This window comes from Prunus avium, chromosome 4, assembly GCF_965620075.1.
Source record: "Prunus avium chromosome 4, drPruAviu1.hap1.1, whole genome shotgun sequence".
NCBI classification, from domain to species: Eukaryota; Viridiplantae; Streptophyta; class Magnoliopsida; order Rosales; family Rosaceae; genus Prunus; species Prunus avium.
Window position 1 is genome coordinate 18,894,878 of NC_142287.1, and position 22,058 is coordinate 18,916,935.

General features: G+C 36.1%; 3 protein-coding genes across 4 annotated transcripts; 1 reads left to right on the top strand and 2 right to left on the bottom strand.

Annotated features, from left to right (window-relative positions):
* Window positions 1-1,360: 1,360 nt before the first annotated feature.
* On the bottom strand, window positions 1,361-8,766 carry LOC110760228 (DEK domain-containing chromatin associated protein). 2 transcript variants are annotated; one of them, XM_021962465.2, is made up of 12 exons: window positions 8,606-8,766; window positions 6,855-7,745; window positions 6,725-6,758; window positions 5,081-5,160; window positions 4,831-4,890; window positions 4,550-4,660; window positions 4,001-4,078; window positions 3,824-3,907; window positions 2,763-3,225; window positions 2,346-2,458; window positions 2,085-2,115; window positions 1,361-1,808 (listed from the first exon to the last, which is right to left on the bottom strand). In XM_021962465.2, exons 2-12 carry the CDS (start codon window positions 7,677-7,679, stop codon window positions 1,648-1,650), a joined length of 2,040 nt encoding a protein of 679 aa, XP_021818157.2. In that variant the 5' UTR covers window positions 7,680-7,745; window positions 8,606-8,766; the 3' UTR covers window positions 1,361-1,647. The 2 variants fall into 2 exon arrangements, with proteins under 2 accessions (XP_021818157.2, XP_088107974.1); XM_088251848.1 differs by having other exon boundaries at window positions 6,855-7,742; window positions 8,606-8,747.
* Window positions 8,767-13,954: 5,188 nt separating this feature from the next.
* Window positions 13,955-15,417, bottom strand: LOC110760271 (uncharacterized). The gene has a single exon (XM_021962514.2). It carries the CDS (start codon window positions 14,860-14,862, stop codon window positions 14,125-14,127), a length of 738 nt encoding a protein of 245 aa, XP_021818206.1. The 5' UTR covers window positions 14,863-15,417; the 3' UTR covers window positions 13,955-14,124.
* A 4,368-nt stretch (window positions 15,418-19,785) lies between these two features.
* On the top strand, window positions 19,786-21,876 carry LOC110760615 (Na-translocating NADH-quinone reductase subunit A). Its single transcript, XM_021962917.2, has 3 exons — window positions 19,786-20,169; window positions 21,169-21,269; window positions 21,411-21,876. Exons 1-3 carry the CDS (start codon window positions 20,115-20,117, stop codon window positions 21,693-21,695), a joined length of 441 nt encoding a protein of 146 aa, XP_021818609.1. The 5' UTR covers window positions 19,786-20,114; the 3' UTR covers window positions 21,696-21,876.
* Window positions 21,877-22,058: the final 182 nt, after the last annotated feature.

A 22,058-nucleotide genomic window follows, 5' to 3' on the forward strand; every position in this document is an offset into this window, starting at 1 on the left:
AATAATCTTAGTTAAACCTACTTAATGAATAAATTGATGACACATTGATCGGTAATCCTTTTTATTTTATATAATAAATTGATGTGTCTCATCAAGTGCTCGTTAGTCGACAAGTTAAATCCAAGAGCTAATAGAATTAACAATCATTTAGTAATTGATAAAACAAAGGCTTAATCATCCCTGCTTTTTACTTTAATCTAATCTAAATTAGAAAGAGAGGATTCGAACTCAGGTGCAGGGTGGTGCAGAATTGGGAGCACATCCGCATAATATAGATATGATACACGTCCTTAACACAATAATTAATGTTGAAATTGTCTTTAAAATATTATTAGTCGGTGGTCTAAACCCGACTAGTAAGTAAATCATGTGCCATCCACTACTTATCTTATATGCCTTGTTTATTTTCTGATGGGACTTTGAAGTGCTCCACTTCACAAGTGGAGCAATTTGTCTTCTGCCGGACGATATATCACAACAACAAATTTCGAATACATTTGTTCTTCTTTTCCTTGTTTTTTTTCTTTTTTCTCAGCAACACATTTTCTCTTTAGCAACCAATAAAATCAGTGCCAAAATTTTCATCGTCAAAATAGAAGCTAAGTACAAAAAATTGGGGGAATATCCAACCTATATAGGATGGAATGGAAAGTCTGGGAAAATTGCAAAATAAAAAATACACTATTTGAACTTATGATTTGCTAACGAAATCATCCTTGCAAAAAATTAGCCAAGTCGAGAATCATTGAGACACTGATTGTGATTAAAAAGAATAGGCAAATAATGGGGTAAAGCAACGGTTCCCGATTTAGTTGCAGCCCTAGTTCTGAATTATTCACATGCATGTTCATATGGCCTCAAGATGCCACCTAAAGTGGTGAAATAGAATACAAGGGTCAGCTTTCTGTCCCAAATAGGGGGAAAAGGGAGCAGGAGAGGGGCCATCAGATGGTGAACCCAGTTAACCCAAGAAAGTTAGGAAAAAGAAATGCAGGAAAAAAAACACCCAAAATCATAAGGCTTAAGATGCTTTTTTCTACTATATATTACATATTTTCTGCAACTACTAAATGAGAAATTTTTTGGCATGATCACACTAACAAACTATAATGTGAATTAGTAACGCCATGTGGCAATGATAAAACCACACCCAAAACTTTTTGCCATGAAACATTATCGCCGAAGAATACCTGAGAAAACTTACCAATTGTGACAAGTTCTCATTCATTTCCTTCTATATTTGTCTAGTACTGCAAGGAAACCTGGCACAGTACACAGATCACATATGATGCTCAGAACCAAAAAATCAGAAAATCAGGATGCGAAAGAAATCAGTGAATTAAAGGGCAACCCATGGTCATCCAGAAAAAGGCTGGTTATATTAGATAGTAAAATTGCTACAAATTATGTTAACGTGTACATAACAAACTGCCTTCCTGCATGGCAGCAGAACCCGAGGGTAATTCCACATCCACTGGTTTTAATTTACTAGTCTACTTTCCAGCAAACAGAGCACCAACAACAAATTACAGCCAGCTTACTATGACAGACTAAATAGTACATGCAGGATTAAGATAAGTTATGAAAACAAAAGGCATAAACAAAGGGACTATACTATGTCCATGCAGTCGTAACCCTTCTTATTGGTCAGGCTTCCACCTCTTGCCCGGCAGACTCGGTTTCATCTTTCTCAGGGCCCCCTTCTTCGTCTTCTTCATCTGCCTCATCAGCTAATTTCGTAAGCTCTTCCTGGATCATGAGCTTTATGGATGACTTTCTCGGGCTGAGATCTGTATCAAATTGCCGAGCTGAAAAAGGACAATATCAGGTAGTAAGGCACCCAATAAGAAAACCCGAAGATGACTTTTGGTTTAATCAAACACTACTTGAATGAAAAATATCATATCATTTCCACCAGGTTTCTAACCAAATTACTAGATCAATAAAGCATGGGCAAATATTACAAAATTTCTTTGAAAAGAACCATTTAGAAGCCAAGGCCAAACTAGTAACGATTAGATATCAGAAAAGTTCAAAAGAAAAATAGTCTTAAATTTAAATAAAACAATAACGAGAATGCACACCAAGTTGCTTCAGAATGTCGGTGAAAGTAGCCTGCAAGAAAATACAAATCATCAGTGGGATGAGAAAAACTATTACTTACCACATGCCATGGTAAAATAAACATGAAATCTAATTGTTTCAGATACCTTCCATTTTAATTTCTGACATTTATAATGTTCTCGGTATTTACCATGTAAGCATGCCTTACAACCATGTTCACCAGCTTATTCAAGAATATGCCACTACAACTTTGGTAGACAATATTAACACTCTACGCTTACCGTATTAAAGTCAACCTCTTTGAGAATTTGACATATTGCATCTCTCAATTTGTCATCACTTGGCCTCAATTTTTCCTCCTTGGTCTTGTCCTTCCCTTTAGCAACCTTTTTCCCTTCAAATAACAAAAACACTTGGTAATGTTGACTAGAATGAAGTGGCAGAAGAAAGCTCTAATTCTTGCTCTATAATGAAAGAATTCACAAGAGCCAATTGCTTATAAAAATCATACGTATTCAACAATAAAGTTATCAATTCTTTAAAAAAAATTGACCAGATAAACCATTTTCCATTAATACGTAAATAAACGAACACACAACAAAGGTATTCAAGTACTTCAAAAGTTAATACCAAAAATATATAAGATGATGATAACAACAATAATAACACTAAAGTGAAGGAGAGATTTTGATTTGTACCAGGCTTTTCCTTTGAGGCAGATTTTGTTGGAGTTGGCACTTTTGAGACTTTCTCATTTTTCTTCTTTCTTGAGGATGCCTTCGGACTCGTATCACTGTCATCATCCACCGGAGTGCGTTTTGATGATGACTTCTTTGGTGATTTAGTAGGTGGTGGAGTAGATTTAGCAGAACCTGTGGCTTTTTTAGTTTGAGCTTTAGCAGAAGAACCCTTCTTTCTGGATGATGATTTTCGCCTTGGCTTTTGCTTTTCCACTTCTTCTTCACTATCATCTGAAGAATCAAGTTTCTCCTCACTTTCTGAATGCTCAGGCGTCTCATCCTCAGAGTTTTCGTGAACACCATTCTCATTTTCCTCCTCAACATTTTCTTCATCTTCTTTCTCATCTTCCTCTGACTCATCTTCTGTATCTGCTGCACTCTTGTCATCCAATTTTGAATCATCGTCATTCTTTCTACGATTCTGGAAAATTACAGAAGAAATTAATTTTTTACAAATACATAAGAAAAACAGCAGTCAAGGGTATGAAGCCCTCTAAACAGATTCAAGAGAGAAAATCTTATACAGGTACACATGCATGTTTCTTTTTTAGTTAAACTCTTACAGTACTTTATAAATCTCTCCTCTGAAGGTGAAATTACAGTAAAAATCACCATGACTACAAAAGCCTTCGGAAACAGTGCATATATGTCCTTATCTTAAGATCCACCAATGCTAAACAAAGAAATGGCACATATATTGAAAGAATGATGCCACATTCTACCCACAGCTGAGGCCATGGAATAATGGACCCCTCAGACACTCTACCAAGTTTGGCAAAGGAATAGATAATGTTCACCAAAAGACACAAGATTCACCAAAATGGAAAGACAAAGTCTTGTCCAAATGCAAAAGATATATACGAACCGGGAGATAAAAAAAAGCCTACTTTTACTGACTTTAGGTAGAATCTTTTATAGTCACAGTAAGACAGCACAAAAAATGAAGCACCAATTAGGTTACTATTCTAATGCTCAAATCACAACTTTGCTTATGAGATTACAGGATGAGAAAATAATACCTTTGCCGAGCGCTTTGAATTTGTGCCCCCAGATGTTGATGAACTTCCTTTAGTTGCCCTCTTTCGCTTTTTGCCCTTACTTGACTGATATTCCAGCAGAAAATGAAAAATTGTGAACCTACTGTGCAAGAAAACAATTCTCTCAAAGGGGAAATATTTGCAGCTAAGTAAATCAACCTCTTTTTCTGCAAGGAGCGAAGTGGTTGTGGCATGAGGGGACACCAAAAAGTCTATCAGCTTTGCAACTATATCCTCCTGCATTTGTATTTTCAGCTCATTTAAGCAATTGCACTTCCAAGTTTGACAGTACCAAAATTACTTTTTAAATTGAGCTAAAAATTCATTTCTGATATGCCTTCTCTGCTCTCAAATGAAAACCAAAACCAGTGTTTCAGATAATCCCAGGATGCATCACCTCTTTTTTTCTTTTCTTTTTTTCTAGATAAAGCAAAACAGATCAACTGTTGCATCTGTAGGTCCACTCATGGTTAGATTATCACTTCTTGTGCAAATATGAGTAGAAACGCAGAGCAGGCAGTTGTGTCTAAATTGAACAATGTGCATAATGTCAATTAATTAACTATCAAGAAACATTCCAACCAGTGAGAAAGTCACTACATCAGTCAGGCAGTGAATTTAGTAAAAGATTCACCATATTAAATGGAAAGACGGGGACAAAATTCCAATGAAACAGGTAGCAGAAGCAGCAGCAGAATGTTAACAAACCTTCCTAGTAGTAGCTTTGGAAATTGGTAAGTTGAGCAGTTCACAGAATTCCAACAACTTCTCTTTATTACACTTGTCAAATTTCTCTTTTACTTTAGTCTTTTGCTTGTCCTGCAACAATGACAACATTTGAACCTCACTATTACATCACGAGTTAAAGCACACTGTTCATATTTGAGTGATAACAAACTATTCCTAAAAGCACTAAAACATGCCATACAAAGATTTTTTAAATGCAAGAAGAACATCTAATTTTGTTTATTCATTATGCATCCTTTTACCTCACTTCCACGCCAGACAAAACCAGAAAATCTGGATATGTTACTCTTGACCTCAACTGCCTGCAAAATTAAATGAAAGTCAAATATGAGGAAATACTAGCTTTAGAATCTTCCAAGAGCTTTTATATGTGTAGTTTAATTGTGTAGTATATACTTTGTATATGAATCCTCAACACATTCTCGTTACCCAGTAAGGTGATGGAAAAAGTAATCGAACAGAACAAATAAGAAGGTAACAGTAATGAATTACCTTCCCTCTCCTTCCAAAAAGAATTGTATGAAGTAGTTTTAAGCTATCATCCATTTTCCTTCTTGACAACTTGAAAGCCACTGAACAATTTGAACAAGGCAAACATCATAAGTTTGCATTTCCATAGTAAAGAACCTTCAACAACTCTTAAATTGTAAGACTATGATCTTGTGAATCAAAGCAACAACAATTTAGTCTCACACATTGGTGTAGAGAAACCAAAAGGCTAAGGAAGAGACAATGTTCTATTAAATAATCATTTTCATGCTATACATCACTTGAAAGGGTTCTATATGGATTTCTTCCAAGCAAAACTGGATAAACAGGAAAAGGCACTTAGATATTAACATAGAAAACTGAATCTATAACAAGACAGAAAAGTATAATTGCCAATACCTGCACATGAAATTTCCATTATTATAAATGAAAGAATTAAACGCAGGTGTAGTAGTCACAATCTCCTTACTCCACCCTCACTCTAACTTTTCATATTTTGACATGATTTGAACAACTTGATACAGGACAAGAAAGAAAAAATTGCGGAAATGCTCTTTTGGGCTTTTGGTTGCTGTAAATTGTTGGTAGATAAGGAAAAGCTGAAATTTTAAGAGAGCAAGTCAAGGATAGAAACTACTAGCATCACACCATAAATGATATTTTGGGCTTTTGGTTGCTGTAAATTGTTGGTAGATAAGAAAACGCGGGAATCTTAAGTAAGCAAAGCAAGGATAGAAACTACTAGCATCAGACCAGTAAGATTCTAGGAATCACTCTTAGAGGCCCAAGGCATCACACCTAGGGTTAGGTTGCATCAGACAATCCTAAAGAGAAACGTGTGCTTGCTGGAAAATCTCTAAATTCATTCATTTCTTTGAAAAGCAAAGGGTTCACAAGCCTTATATAGAGCTCTACTAGGCTGGCTACTAAATGTGATTTGTGACTTCTACCTATACGTTGAGGTCATCAATGCATTGAACCAAAATTAATTACTAAAGGACCATGTATTTACCCGCTACATGAATCACCACACTTAGTAACATTAGTTATTATAGGACTAAATATTTACCCAATAGACAAACTATATACATAAAGGAATCTTGGCTACTGTGGTAAAGACCATACAACAATACCCCATATTGACTGAACTCGACAAAAACCAATTACCCAAGATCCCACGTACGCCTAACATCATCATATTCCAAATTAGGGCTTGGGCCTTAGAGCCCTCCCTGTCACGCCTTCAAAAAACTTTTAAAGGGCTGCCACTTACCTCCAACACAACTTCTATGCTTGAACGGCATAATAAGGGACACTAGTAATATTAAGACTATCATATAGTTCATATTCCAGCTTCATTAACGCCAGACCCCACACAGCATACAAAACAAGAAAATATATTCCTAACAGCTCTGATCCCTTCATAGTCCTATTGAATGACTTGATCAGTAAAAATGAACAGAAGGCTAACAGTAACTACTGAGACAAATTTTTAAACGTGAAAAGAATATGCAAGTGGATTACTGGATTTCATATCATGTCAAAACAAATTAAAACTTGTACAAGATTAACTTTGACAGAGAAAACCACAGTGAGGTTCATGAACAGTAGTGTAAAAATAACAGAACAATAGGGCAGAAGCCATACCATTAGGTATGTCTTTCAATGGTGTACCGCGCCCCTACAATGTTAAAGGTAAGACTATAAACAAAATAATCCTCAGCAATTGATAACTGAAACTGATATCTTTAGAGTACAAAACAAATAAAAAGAAGACCTTTTCTATTTGGAATTCCCTGACAGCATCTTTTTCAAAAGATGCCACCAGCCTTTCAACTGATTTCCGCTCACGTACAGGGCGATCAGTAGCAGGAGTCCTTTGCTCTGGCTCCTTCTTTTCTGCCACTTCCTTTTTCTTCTCTTTAGTTTTCTCCACACTCTTTCCTTTTCCACGCTTCCTCGGCCCTTTCTCCACCTTAGCTTCTTTTGCCCTCGCTTCTTCCTTCTCTTCTTCCTTTTCTTCTTCCTTTTCTTCTTCCTTCTCTTCTTCCTTTTCTTCTTCTTTTTCTTCTTCTTTTTCTTCTTCCATCTCTTCTGCCTTCTCTTCTGCCTTCTTTACCTTCTTTACCTTGTCCTCCTCCACTTCAAATTCCCTCTTTTCTTCAGTCTTTTCTTCGGTCTCCCTTTTTTCATTCGGACCAGTTTCTTCTTCCATTTCCTCAACTTTAAGTTCCTCTTTTTCTTCTTTCAATTTTTCATCTCTGCTTCCATCAGCCTCTAGGTCTTCATCCATTTTTTCAACTTCAGCATTCTCATCACCTATCTTAACTTCATTTGGACCATTTTCTTCTTTCTTTTCCTCAACTTTGGATTCCTTTGTTTCTTCTTTCAATTTTTCATCTTTGCATCCATTGGCCTCTAGGTCTTCATCCATTTTCTCCACTTCAGCTTTCCCGTCACCTTTCTTATCTACATCCATTTCCTTTACCCCGACATTTTCCTCCCCTTTTTTATCAGTCACATCTACACTGGTTTTCCCTGACTGGCTAGTCCCATTCGCGACTGTTTCAGTGCCATTGGTCACCGTGTCTTCCTCACCCATGATCAAGCCACTCTCAGTTAATCTAAAGCAGATTCTTTCTCCCAAAGTTTATCAGAGAACTATCTCCTGAAACAAATGTAGTATTTACTTAGCGCATGTATCACTGAGCATGAAATTACCATAAAAATAAAAATAAAAAGACCTCTCATAGAAATTTAAGGGGTTACTACTATTCTTTCAAACAAAGAGAATGCAATCTGTTTGGAGAAGTATTCAAATAAAATGTATTGCATTTGAAAATGCCGCAAATAAAGCTGACTTTTGGCTGACAAATAACATTCCAAAGGGCAATAATCGAATTTCGGAGAAATAGGCATGGGGAGTATAACAATAACAGTCCCCACAACATTGAAGGCCCTTACTACATCTGAACAAAGTCCATAACTTTCACAGATCCCAAAAGGATAAAAATCAAATAAAATTTGAAAATTTGAAACTTAATACAAAAGCATTCCAAATAAGCACCAAAAATCTTTCCCTTCGTTTGCTGAGAAAGCATGAGATAAAAAGTAAGCGAAACAAATTTCAAATCTTTAGCTTCTATACTGCTTTAACTAAGCCTCAGCTTCACAAAGCCATGTTAAGTTTTTTTTTTTTTTTTTTAAAGCAAAGGAACTATACTAAGATCAGTTCGGGTCAAAAATACGCGAAATTCAAAACTACAAATCACACTTCATTTTGCAACTTTCTCGCAACCAAACAGAGCCATGAAAAAGAGAAACAATTTTGCACAGTAATCAGTAGAAACCAACCAAGAATTCACAAAGTTTGAGAGCTGCAACAAACATTTGGAAACCCTAAGCTCTGTACCACAATTAAGCCCAAATAAATCGCCAGAAATATTTTTACCAAAATTCTACAACAGAAAAAGAAACAACAATTGACAATTGCAATTCAATAAAAATAGGTTAGGATACGAAACTTACAGAGATTTGAATTTTGTTGGTTGATTTGGAGCTTAGAAGAAAAAAAAAGTCTTCGAGTCCCACTCTCAGTGCTTGGCTCTCTCTCTCTCTCTCTAATAAAACAATATGCTTCGTGTTCGTTTTTTATTTTTCATTTTTTTTAATTTCATTATGCTTCGGATTTATATGGTCCGGATTCCAAATCCGGATTTAAAATGCAGTTAACTGCCTCGTCGGATTTGTGTGTCAGACGTGAGAGCGAAGTTCGATAGCGGGAGTGCATCCACGGCCCAGATCTGGTTTAAGATGGCACATAGAAAATCGACGGCTGCCGTTTGATATACGTTTAGTTGGAGGTGTTAGTCGTCGCGCCTGTGGGGCCCACTACCCTGAGCTGGAAATTTTTTAATGCAAACTGGATAAATTTAGTGTTAAGAGTAAAATAACCAAATAAAATAAATAAAAGGAGTAGTTACACATGCAAAACTTATATGGTTGGTTGATGATGAACATGATCGTACATGTTAACACAATCACATTAGCAAAGCTATGGAGATGCTCGCTCCCTTTGGAAGTTAACTTGTCTCACAAAGTGTGGATCTTTAAAGATTTTCTACAATACAATTACTAGCATCTCCAATCGATATGTTAAATTGCATATATGGATATAAAATTGTAAAAATTGAATGAGAAAATTGTTCTAACCGAATAATCAAATATTACATGAATTTTAAAGAATATCCCATATAACTTGATTCCAAATATTGTTTTAATATTTTGTAACATTGAGCCCCTATTATTTTAATGTTTTGTTCTCATTTATGTCCCGTTTACATTTATAAGTATAACAAAATAATTTGTTATTTGATATTTCAGGTGAACTTAAATTTTTTATAAAGTATCAAATTGTCACATAAGCCAGCTATTCCAAATTTAGTATTTGACATCTCTGTTTGAGACATCAAGATCACTTGAGCTTTTCAAATCTTGACACATGTTTTTTGCAAGAAAATTGGCAAACCATACTAGGTTTGTTTGAGATGTATTAATATGCCTACTATTTCAAGTTTCGACCTCCTTACGCATTTTAAACCTCACATAGGCTAGTCCTAAAAGCATCTGCGATGAACTCCCTAAATCACGTCCTTAGATAAAATTTAAGAAGAAATTGCAAAAACACAACTCCAACCATAACTTTACTTAAGAATTGAATAAAAAGTAATTAAAACATTCGTGAAATGTAGTTCGATGAGAAATTGCAAAAACACAGCTTCAACTCAGAGTTGGAGCTTAGAGCACTTCTAACGCGCAAGGCCAGCCAAGGCAGGAGGGGGCTCGAGGCCCATTTCGTGGTTCCAGTGGGCAAATGCAGCCCTAGAAAATGGTGAGGATCAGTAAACCGAGCAAGCCCAAAGGCAGATCGAGGCCGAGCTGGTGCCTGAAGGCTGATGACGTCAACGTTGACGCCAACCTGTTTTCCGCCAATGGCTTCAAGCCACGTGGCGCATCTTGGTGCGTTTGATCCTAATTTCTCCTCTAATCGAACAATTGCCAATTTTTGTGTAAAAAAATTCTAAAAAATATATTTGTAAAAAACCAAAAAATTATGAAATTTTTTTCTATAAATACATACCAATATTTTTCACTTTCCACACCAAATTTTATACTACTAAATTTCATTTGTGCAAAAATACAAATTGCCTCTTCCATTGAAGCCGGAGGGTCGTGAAAAACCATGGAAGATATTTTGTTGTGTGAGTGTTGGGTCCAAGTTGGTCATTGCCCGTGAAGTTCTCTCATATGTGGAGGAAAATTCATGCCGAATTTTCTGAAAGATCGAATTCGGCTTTTACGGAAATGACCTTGGCTAATAGGTGGAAAATTTTGAATAAATATTTTGGGAAATGGAGAGATGGCGTTGGCAAAAGTGGGGGACAACGTTCGAATCGTCGAAAATCTTGGTAACGATGTAAATTATTTGTAATTACCGTTTTATTAAATTTAATGTCCTATTTTTTGAAATTTTGTTGCATTTCTAATTTTTATTTATTATAGATTATGCAAGCACAAATATGGTTCAGTGTCATTGGGCAAGGCAAAAAATCTTTCAACAATCACTAATATTGGGAGGTTGTGAAAAATTGTTCGAGATTCAAAATTATTCCCACGGGTCCGACCGTTGTGTTGAATGAGACGCCGCTCCGCAATTCACCGACATTGGATTCCCTGTTGGAGTTCCTGATGAATCAAGACTCACCAATCCAAATAGAGCCAAGGTTTATTGGGAGAAAGGCGGCAAAGGCCAAGAAAGAAAGAGGGAGTAATTCGACCAATGATTGTGCTACATTTTTGGAGTAAATTGCTCCGAACGGCACAATGAGAATTGAGAGAGACATGAAAAGTGATGCGGATGATAGACAATTTGCTTGTCCACATTCTGCACGGCACAAACATCATGCATGATTTTATTGAATAAATGGGACTCCATTCTATATCACCCTCGAAAATCAAAACTAGAGAACAACGAATTTGGGATAAAGTAATCTTCCAAGAGATTCTTACCCCAAGAATGCCTAAGTATGTCCACGTTCGGGCCACGGTCGACTTGTGAATCACGATGGCCTTAGGTTGATTGATGGAGCATACTCACTGCCATGGCAACTTGATCATCATCTTCTTCCTCCTCCCTTTCTTTTTCAGCTCGTTTGCGCCTTCTTTCTTTATTTTCTCACTCTTGCCTCTCCAACAACCTCCTCGTGTAAGACATTGAAAGTAAAATGTGTATTCTAAAATCTGAGAAATGAAAGGATAGAGAGGATATGGTGTGAGAGGTCTGAGTTGAGGCTGTGATTTTATAGAGAGATTTAGAAGTTAGAGATGACACATGGCGCAATTTTAGAGGGTGAAAAACTTATCTGAAATATGAGATTTGCATTTTATAATAAATATCGACACGTGACAACTAAGAATCTTATCCGAAAATCTTATCTGAAATTTAAAATGTCAATTTTATAATAAATATGGACACGTGGCAATCAAAAATGTTATCCAAAATATGAGATGTGAATTTTACAATAAATGTTGACACGTGGCAATAAAAAATATTATCCAAATTAATCGTTTAAGTATTATAAATAAATAAAGTGAATAGTAATTGCCATTTGCCATGACAATGGGTGGAAACACAACTTGTCTTTTGCAAGGGCAGTCACTATTCATGTGAATCGTAACAGCCCTTGCCTCCCCTTGCCCTTTAGAGCATCTCCACCGGTGCCCCCCAGCCCGGGCAACAAGGGGCCTTGCCCCAATTTGTAGTTCCAGCGGGCTTCTACAGCCCTGGCAGCTCATGGGTCCCAGCAAACCAGGCCAGCCCAAAGGCAAGAATAGCATGGGTTGTTGCCTGGGTTTGCTAATGTCAGCAACGAAAAAAAATTATAAAAAATTACTAAAATTTTCAGATTTTTTAAAAATAAATACTTAGTCATATTCTTCACTTCCCACACCAAAACTCTATACAAATTCCTCTTCTCATATCTCATGTGAATAGTGGTTGCCCTTGGGTTGCCATGACAATGGGTGGAAACACCACAAGCCTTTTGCAAGGGCTGCCACTATTCATGTGAATAGTAACAGCCCTTGCCTTGCCCTTGCCCTTTTGACTTTGCCATGACAAATGGGTGGAAGTGCTCTTAGAGTACCTCCACCTCAAAGGGCAAGGGCAAGGCAAAGGCAAGGCAATGTTTGTCACTATTCACATGAATAGTGGCAGCCTTACCTTTTTTGGTTCCACCCCAAAAGATAAGGGCAAGAGCAATTACTATTCACTTTAATTTATTTTCTATTTTTTATACTTAAACCATTAATTTTGATAAGCTTTCGAATAAGATTTTCGGTTGTCACGTGTCACTATTTATTATAAAATTATCACCCAAAATTTCAGATAACATTTTTTGATAAGATTTTCTGTTGCCACATGTCCATATTTATTATAAAATTTACATCTCACTCATCATACAATTGAAATACCTACTCACTCATCATACAATTGAAATACTCCCGGTCCTCATAGTCTAACACAATCAAGTATAAGGATGACTCAATCATTGGCAGAGGCGGTTCCACCTGATCACGACATGGGGGAGTATTTTCCTTCGAAGAACGTAATAGTGCCATTATTTCCGACACGGAACGCACCACTGGAACTGACTGCGGGCATTGTTCACTTGAGGAGCCATGTGTAATGGTTCTCCTCTTTTTTGTTTTGCCTTGAATAATCTATTAAAAAAATGAAATTGGAAATGCAAGAAATATATATTTTTTTAAAAGACATTAAATGGAATAAAACGGCAATTAATTTTGTTCTAACTCGTCGCCAAGATTTTGACCTCTTCGAATGTTTTTTCACGACCCTCCGGCTTCGATGGAAGAGGTCATTTGTATTTTTGCATAAATGGAATTTTGTAGTAGAAAATTTGGTGTGCAAAGTGAAAAATATTGGAAGGAGATGAATTTGTATGAAGATTTTATGTGGAAAGTGAATAATATTTGTAAATATTTATAGGAAAATTTTCCATAATTTTTTGATATTTTTAACAAATTTTTTTGAATTTTTTTAAACCAAAAAATTGGACAGCCGTTGGATTGGATAAGATTTTTGGATCAAAGGCTCCAAGAGAAGCCACTTGGCTTGTAGCCGTTGGTTTCTGTGGGCTGGTGGGTCAGAGTTGATGTCAGCGGCTGATTTTCAAATTTTTTTTTATTGTTGGCGTGTGGAATACACACGCTAGCAGTTTTTTTTTTTTTTTTTTTTGAAAAACAGGCGCTGACGTCAATGCGACATCATGCTGACATCAACAACCAGTCCAATTTTGCCCGTGGGCTTGCCCTGGCTGGTGGGTCCCATGCCCTGGCTGGTGGGTCCCATGCCTTGCCCAGGCTGGACTTCGTGCGCTGGAGACTGATTTGGAGCCTAGGGCTGCCTTTTGCCCAGGCCAAGCCCCTGCGCTGAAGGTGACCTTATCATGGCAAATGAGTGAAAGTGCTCTTAATCCACAACATTATGGTGGTACTGCGTGAAGCATAGGCCCAAACTCAATTTACCAACATGACTTTGGATTTTACATGGAAAGGGCCTTCGAATGTTCATATATGGTGTGGTTTTGCAATTGAGATAATGTGTTTGATTTTTCCCTCCCTCCATATTGCTTTGAATAAAAAAGAATTCCATGACTCAGGTTCAAGCCAAAGGTTCAAGCCAAAAATGAAGGTATTGTTTGTACTTTGTAGGTTAATCCTAAATAAAAATGAGGAATGGGGCTACCATTTGCCATGCCACTTTATGTATCATTTAAAGCACAGTGCTTATGAAACTGAAGACAAATAAATACCAAGATATATTTTCAATAAAAAGAAAAACAGAAATTTGTTAAGGAAAAAAATTCAGATAGTGATACTTTAGCCTAAATCCTAACCCTAGTTTCTAACTGCAAACTCATAGATCAAAGTATCCAAAATTATTGACCTCTTGAATAATTTGCAACTCATGCATCAATCTCAAACCCTGGACACTTGATAGAGCCCATGGAAATGTCAATCTCAATCAGGTTGTCTTCCTCATTCACCTCATTGATATCTGCTAAGTGCTCTCTTAGACCTTGTTGCCTGAAAATGGAGTCTGGCAAATTTGACTGCAGCTTTTCCTTTGGCTCACTTGCTGGAAGATTGATCTCAATGAGGCTATCATCATCATCAGAGACTGAACAACCATCAGATATCTCAGCTTTTGGACCCAAATTGTTAGAACACATCCAATTGAGCTCAAAATTCTCACTTGGCACTGATTGTTCATCACTCTCTGATGGAACATCAAAATGTTCAACTTGGTAGTCATAATTTGTAACATTTTCACTTTGCTGGGCAGTTTGTGTGACAGTTTCCACAGTTGGAAGCAGTTCATGCCCTACCTCATTTTGATCTTCTACTTCTTGAACTAGCTGCTCTCTAACTCCCTCTCCATCATGCAGAAGGTTTTCTTGGCCACAGAGAAGATTCCCAACTGGTTTCTCATCAAAAATCACCTTTTTATTTGTGTTTGTGAGGACAAACATGGTTGAGAGGATCAAAATTGAAATTGTAAGAAGGAGAGGGAAGAACTCAAAGCTCAGAAAGCAAATGAAACCTAGAGAAGGAATTAGGACAGCAATACAAAGCAGTGAAGGTCTAGAAAAACAAAAAGAGGAATTGAGTACTTCACTCTTAGCCATTTCATCCATATCCATGAAATGGGAACAAAAAACACAAAAAACAAATTGAACGATTCTATATCACCCCACAGAAACTTAGAAAACCAAGATCTGTTTTTTTTTGGTCGAATAGAAAACCAAGATCTATGAACATAACAACACAAACCAAACTAGCAAGAGAAGAAAAGATTGACACCAAACTGTTGCAAAAGAGGCTTTTAGAGGGAAAAAGGAAAAGAAAAACAAGTTGCAGACTTTCACTTGCTACTGATTTTTTTTTTTTTTTTCTTTGTGCTGTAGGATTGATCACTTTCCTTGTACCTAAAATCTGAGCTTTTTCAGAGGGAAATGCAAAACCCTTTTGCACAGATGTACAGAGTCTTCCTGATTATCTCTTGCATCAAAGCAGTCAAGCTGTTTACCTGAAGAAGTTGATTCTCTTGAGAAAAGCAAAGTCCTCTGTCTCCCATTTATATTGTCAAGTGCAATTCATCTCTGCTCCCCACATGGCACCTCTGAGAATGAGACCCTCAGCAGGAAGACAGAACAAGGCATGTAACCAAATTTTATATATCAATATATCCCTAGGTCTAGTCAAGAGCATTACTTGACTTTTCTCTCCCTTTTCTACGCTACCAAACAAAACCCATCAACCAAATTGAGCATACTCTCACTCAAAAGCGTGGGTTAAAAGTATTCCTAGAAGACCACCCTTTTTGGTAATCAATTTTCACACTAAACAAACATCAAATATGAGATTTTTTTTTTCCTCCCAAACAAAGTAAGAAATTTTCATGCTTATCTTCTTTTTCTAATGTATGAGAACAATTCAGTTAAAAGAATGCATGTCCTTAAAAAATATAAAAACTAATAATCAAATTTGGGTACGTAATATATTTTTAATTGAACTGTTCTATCACTCAACACGACCGACATACATAATTTTTTATCCAGTATTCAAACTAAGATAAGTTTCTAACCTAACTTTCTGAAGAGTGAAAAATAAATGCTGGTCATCATATGAATACATTAAATCTACAAATTTGTCAGGAGTCCAAAAATAAAGAAAATGTACAGTAGTACAATGGTAATGATGACCCATTTTCTTTTGTCTGCTATGAATCTCAAAGATATGCATGTTGATGTTGTGATGGAAGCCCATTTCCTGGCAGGGACCATTTGGCTGCATTTTGTCAGGTATCCATTACCTTCACGTTCTCGCAAGCTTATAGATAGATTCATCCATAATCTACCTGCTTCATGACCATTGGTTACAATTTTTTTGTAACGAATACTTACATCTATTTTTCCTTTTTTGACACAGTTAGATGTAGTTTTCACCTCTATTTTTGTGAGAGTTTTCCACCTCTTTTTTGTGGGAGCTTTTCACCTCTAATTTATTTGTATTATTATGACTTGGTTTTTTCAAGCTTTATCTTCTTCTTTTTTAAATTCTGAGTTTGCAATCTTAATTGGGATGCCTATACTAAAGTTTCTTCGATCATGCGTGATTGTTAATGGAGGCACACCAGATTGTTTTAATTTTGATGTATGATCGCTCCGTTACTGTAATGGCACCAAATTGACTTAAGAAATTAACATTTAAAATCATTAAACCACATTATAAGGTTCATCTCACATACAGTTTTTTCTTCATAAACAAAAAGATAACAACATGTTTCGAAGTTTTTTATTTTCTTCCAGTGTTAAGTTATTATTGATACTTCAAAAAAGTCATCCTATACTTTTCGTATTCTTTGTAAACATATAAAAAGAGAGAGAAATGGATGGAAACATTTTTTTAATATTGCAATTCCTTTAATAAAAAACTATGTAGCTTATGCAACAAGATAAGATGATCATATTTTATCTGTTAGGCTCGTGATTATTCCGTATCTCTAACTAATGGGGCAACAAAAAGTTACTACAATTACCTCAAATGAAACTTATTTAAATCATGAGAAGGACACAGAAAACTCTCTTTTGAGATATGTTTGATTTGAACTCTGAGGGTAACTAGGCCAATAAAGAAATGCTTTTTATAAAAAGTTAATTGCAATTAGCAAGCCTCCCTACTATTTTGAAAATTTCCCCCTTTTGAGACCTCCAATAATGTCCTCGTGCACCCCTTGTCATCATGATCAAAATTTTCTTATATGATCTTGGGTTAAAAGTCTTATGTCGTGTTCTTGTTACTTTTTTTGACCCAGCCAAGCCAACTACGGAAAAAACTAGTTCATCTTCATCATTTAACTGTTTTAAAAGCTTTAAGCTACATCATTCATGTAATTTCTTTTCAATTAGCTTTATCTTATTGAAACAACTTAAGAAGGATATGAACATACCCGAGTCAGAGTTATGCGGAAATTGAACCTAAAACCTTGGGTGCTCAAATGGAGAGTATCGGACTAATCTAACGTTTAAAAAAAATTAAGGGCCAAAATGTTAATATTAGATCAATCTAAACACAAAAATCATTCATAAAGTATATAAATATGCACATTAAAATCAATCTAAACCCATTTATTCATAATTTGTGTGTTTGTCATTTCTATACATGAATGAAAATTTTGTGTTTCGGACTTTGAATTTTATTAAGTTAAAATGTTCATAAAAATAAATTATAAGTCTCTCCCTAAAGAAAAGTGAACTCAACAAAAGTTTTCTGACAAAAAATAATTGAGGTTAAAACAATTGTTAGGCAATTAAGAAAATGGGGGATTCAAAATTCGAGCCCACCAGTTGGGGAATAAAATAGTTTGAGTCCTAGATGAATAGTTGTATTTTGAAAAGGAAACGTTGGTTTTGAATTAGGACTGATTTGCAGACATACCATATCGAAATTAGGAGTTCCAATTCGAATCCAAAATAAATCAAAATAAAAATTCTCTTCCAATTCGGTTTCCAAAATTTTTGGAATTTCAACATTCATTCTAATTTGGATTATCGGAATTGTTTTTTTTTTAATATTCCAAAAATTTTGGAGCTTACATATGCCCAACAAATTTTGGAATTTGTTGGAAAATTTTGGAAAGTAGTTCAAAATTTTGAACATACCCAACAATTTGAAAGGTTAAATTGGCTGAAAATTGAAAATTCATACCAAAAGCTAAAAGAGACTATTATTATATGCTAGTACTTAAATGTTGTTATTTTTTATGGACCAACCCGTTTTACCAAACTTGAAACCTCAATATATTTACAACTTCAATCATTTTGTTTTTTTTTTTTGGAATTTTCAGAAATGTGAATTTTTTAATATTATATTTCATTTAGACGTGTCAAAACTGAAAATTTTCATAGCGTTATTGGCTGGAAATGGAATTTCTCCCATTTAAGAGGTGGTTAGTTCTTGTTGAAATCTCAATTACAAAGAAAAATTTCAAATGGTCATCAAACTTATACTCGATTTACATTTTGGTACATAAACTAAATTATACATTCAAATGGTCCATCAACTCTATATTATTCAGTCTGTTGGTCCTACCGTTACATTCTGTCAATATTTCCATTAAATATGAGGGCAAAATGGTCATTTTGTAAGTTAAAAATAAATAAATACTAAAAAATGAAATAAAAAGCTCTCTCTCTCTCTCTCTCTCTCTCTCTCTCTCTCTCTCTCTCTCTCTCTCTCTCTCTCTCTCTCTCTCTCTCTCTCTCTCTCTCTCTCTCTCTCTCTCTCTCTCTCTCTCTCTCCATTCCCCATGACCACCACTTTCAAGCTCCAACCCTCAAACCCATCCCACAACCACCCTCCACTCGAGCCAACAACTACAGAAAAAGAGAGAAAAAAAAAATCGTCCATGGCCCAAATGAACCCAGAACCCCAACTCAACAACCATCCAGTTCCTTTCGTTGTTGAGAAACAACCACCTACCACCCTCCTCCCTACCCAGCGACCACCACCCATCTGCCAAAACATATTCTCAAGACACCCAAAAATATAGCCACACCCAACCCACCTCCCAGATTCCACCATAACAGAATCCCCACCCCACAAACCCTAATGGTGCGTTTGGATGAGGAAAATAAACTTGGGATTTTAACAAAACTCAGGATTTTTAAATTGACATAAACCAATTCCCATGTTTGGATAAAAAAAACATAGAAATTTAGAAATTCCACGTGAGAAAAAACATGGAATTTGGAGATCATAAATCCCAACTTTAAATTCTATCTAAAAGTCGTCATTTCTAAAATCCCAAAAGAGATTGAGTTTTAAAAAAAGATAACTTTACAAATAAAGATTAAATTCTGTGTTTTAAATCCGTCACCCAAACAAGAAATTTTACAAATTCTAAAACATTAATTTCTGTCATTTTAAATTCCGTCATTTATGAAATCCTTTGTACTTTTAAATTTCCTCATCCAAACGCACCATAAACTCATCATTGCGACCAACCTACAGATGCAAACAATGTTTGAATTTTTTATTTTTTGTTTTCCAATTTGTTGGTTTTTGAATTTGCACAAAGAGAGAGGCAGAGAGTGGAGAGGAGAGGGGGAAAACAGAAGGGAGGAGGGGTCTATGGGGGAATGAGGGAGAAGAAATTGGAGGGAGGGGGCGCTGGGTTTGGGTCTCATGATTTTTTTTCTCTTTTTCTTCAATTTTTTCTAATTTTGTATTTATTTTAACCATATTTTTATTTGTTAATTATGAAATGCCATATTTATCCTAATATTTGGTTACATCTAACAGAAAATTAGATGGTGGGACCAATGGACCGAATAATATAGAGTTGATGGACTATTTGAACGAATAATTTAGTTTAAGGACCAAAATATAAATAAGGTATAAATATGAGGACCATTTGAGTAAATAACCCAAATTTTTATTACCACTTAATATCTGAGTTCCCTTCCCACGCGTCTTTACTGTAGGCCACGACAGTTTTTTCACCAAATCTGGACCACCAATGAAGCATATTAACGAATAGAAAGTCAACAGCGAATCAAACAACCCCTGAAATGACGAAAAGATCCTCTAGCCCTACCTCAGCTAACCAAAGAGAACAAAGTCTTTTTAGGGTTAGGGTTCTAAAACTTTAGTAAGTTCAGTTGTTTCCCCATCCACATAAATTGATATATATGTTCCATGTTGGGGCATTACATAGGTTTTCTCACAACTAAAAGCTCGGCTTTGTACACTCGCAAGCAACGCACGGAGGTTTTCTCTTGGGTTTCTCGGGATTTGTGTTTCTGTGGTCATTGGATTTGAGCTGTTGGATTGATCTTGATCTGGGCTTTTGCGCCCTGTGGCTGGTCAAATCCATGATCATCAGCGTCCCATGGACCACTCTCCAGTGCGAACCACTCAACCTCTTGATGAAGAAGATGAGTGGGGTATGACCCTTTGGCATCTGTCTTTTTTGTTTTTCATCTAGGTCCCTTGTTTGGTTACTGAGAAAATTTTCTGACAAGTGAAAAAGAACGAGAAAAGCTCGAATCTTTTTGCCTGATTTATTTGGGTTTTTGTAGTTTTGCTAAAATCAGCTTTAGACTAATCCACTCATTGTGTTATGCACGTTTCTGGTGCATTCGGGCATTGATTTCTGAATTCTTCTGTTGGGTCGTGCTTAGACATTTAAGTTGATTTGGTTATTTTTATTTTTGTTACGAAATGGAAACCAGATGCAACTTTGTTAGTATTAGATGTGGGTTTGGCATTGCAATTTGAATTGGTTAGCTACATGATTGCCTACAGGATCAGTAACTTGGGGATTATTTTCTGTCTTGTGAGTATTGCTACCATAATTGGAATGATTTTCTTTCTAGTTTCTCTTCCTGTTGTTGTGAATGGTCTGATTGTGAATTTGCAACAATGTTATGAATGCGGGTCGAAACTTGGCTCATTTACTTGATAGGATTTTCTAATTTTCTGCCATATCGTTAAGGAGTACCATTTTTGACTCAGTTACTGTGGATTTCATATCAGTTTATGTATTAAAGATCTGGGAATGGGCTTGCAGTTGCATTATAAGCTGGGTTTTGTTTGTGTCACTACTGGTTGGTGTAATTTGAGGAAAGTGTTTGATCCGAGATGCAGGTAAGTGTTGGGCTTAAAGTGATCATACTTCATAACTTGATCATAAGCATGTCTAAATTTTTTATCAAAAACCCAAGTGTTTCATGGGAAAAATCACCTGGAAGTGCTTCTATAACCCAAAAATACTTGTAAATTTTTTTTGTCAAACGATATCATAACTGCATATTGGGTTTGTGTGACAGATTACGGTTGATTGTAATGTATTTGTTAGTGTCAGCAATGCAACATACCTTCTGAATTCATTTGATGTGCATTTAATTGTTTTGGCATTAATGTATGACTGTTTCTTGCATTAGACACTGATGGATTTGTGATTCCGAGCTTGGTTATTGAAGACCAAGATAAAAGTAATCATGATGCTCCAACAATAGAAGCCTCCAAACCTCCATCTCCAAAGGTCAGTTGCAAGTGATCTAGCTAGTTCCTTGTATGTCGTAAAAGAAAAAAGAACACATTTGAACCCTGATGGCCTTCATAAAGTCTTAATTCTGAAACCTTGCAACTTCTTATTTATTGAAGGTTGTCTTCTTTTCTGCAGGCCAAAGGAGAAGAGAAGATCTACTTAGGACCGCACGGGGCTCCCCCTTCGCAATCAAAGCAGCAGCAAGAGGTAAACCCTTCCAGCCGTAAGCAGAAGTTCAAGCAGAAACTGAAGGAAGCAGATAGGAGAAGTACCGGGACAGGTCGAGAGAACAAGGTGGAGAATCTGCGAGAGCTTGTGGGCGGTGGGAAAGGAAGCAGCAGCATGGCAAAGGATTCTAACAGGGATTGGCTAGACCCACACTGTCATGAGTCGCAATTTGAGAAGTGGAACAACCAGTGATTGGAGTATCTGATATCTTACAATATTCAAGATATTTGAATTTGGCACCCATTTTTTGGTTTTGATCTTTTTGGATCTCTGGAGACATTTGAGGCCATGTATCTTGACAATAAAATTTTGGTTGAAGCTTTCACGATTATTGCAGAAATTATCATAAAAGAATGTGGCTGTTTGAATTCAATTATTTGTTTGTCCATGGCATCTCAAGAATGTATGCATATATGATATATATTATGTACTAGGTTTTAATTCTGTGAACTCGAGGCTTAGAACCCTGTGGCTCGAGTGAAGGCTCTAGGTCACTGGGTTTCTAGGCTGGCTTCACAGAGCAACGATTACCTCCTGCTCTTAGCAGTGGAAGCA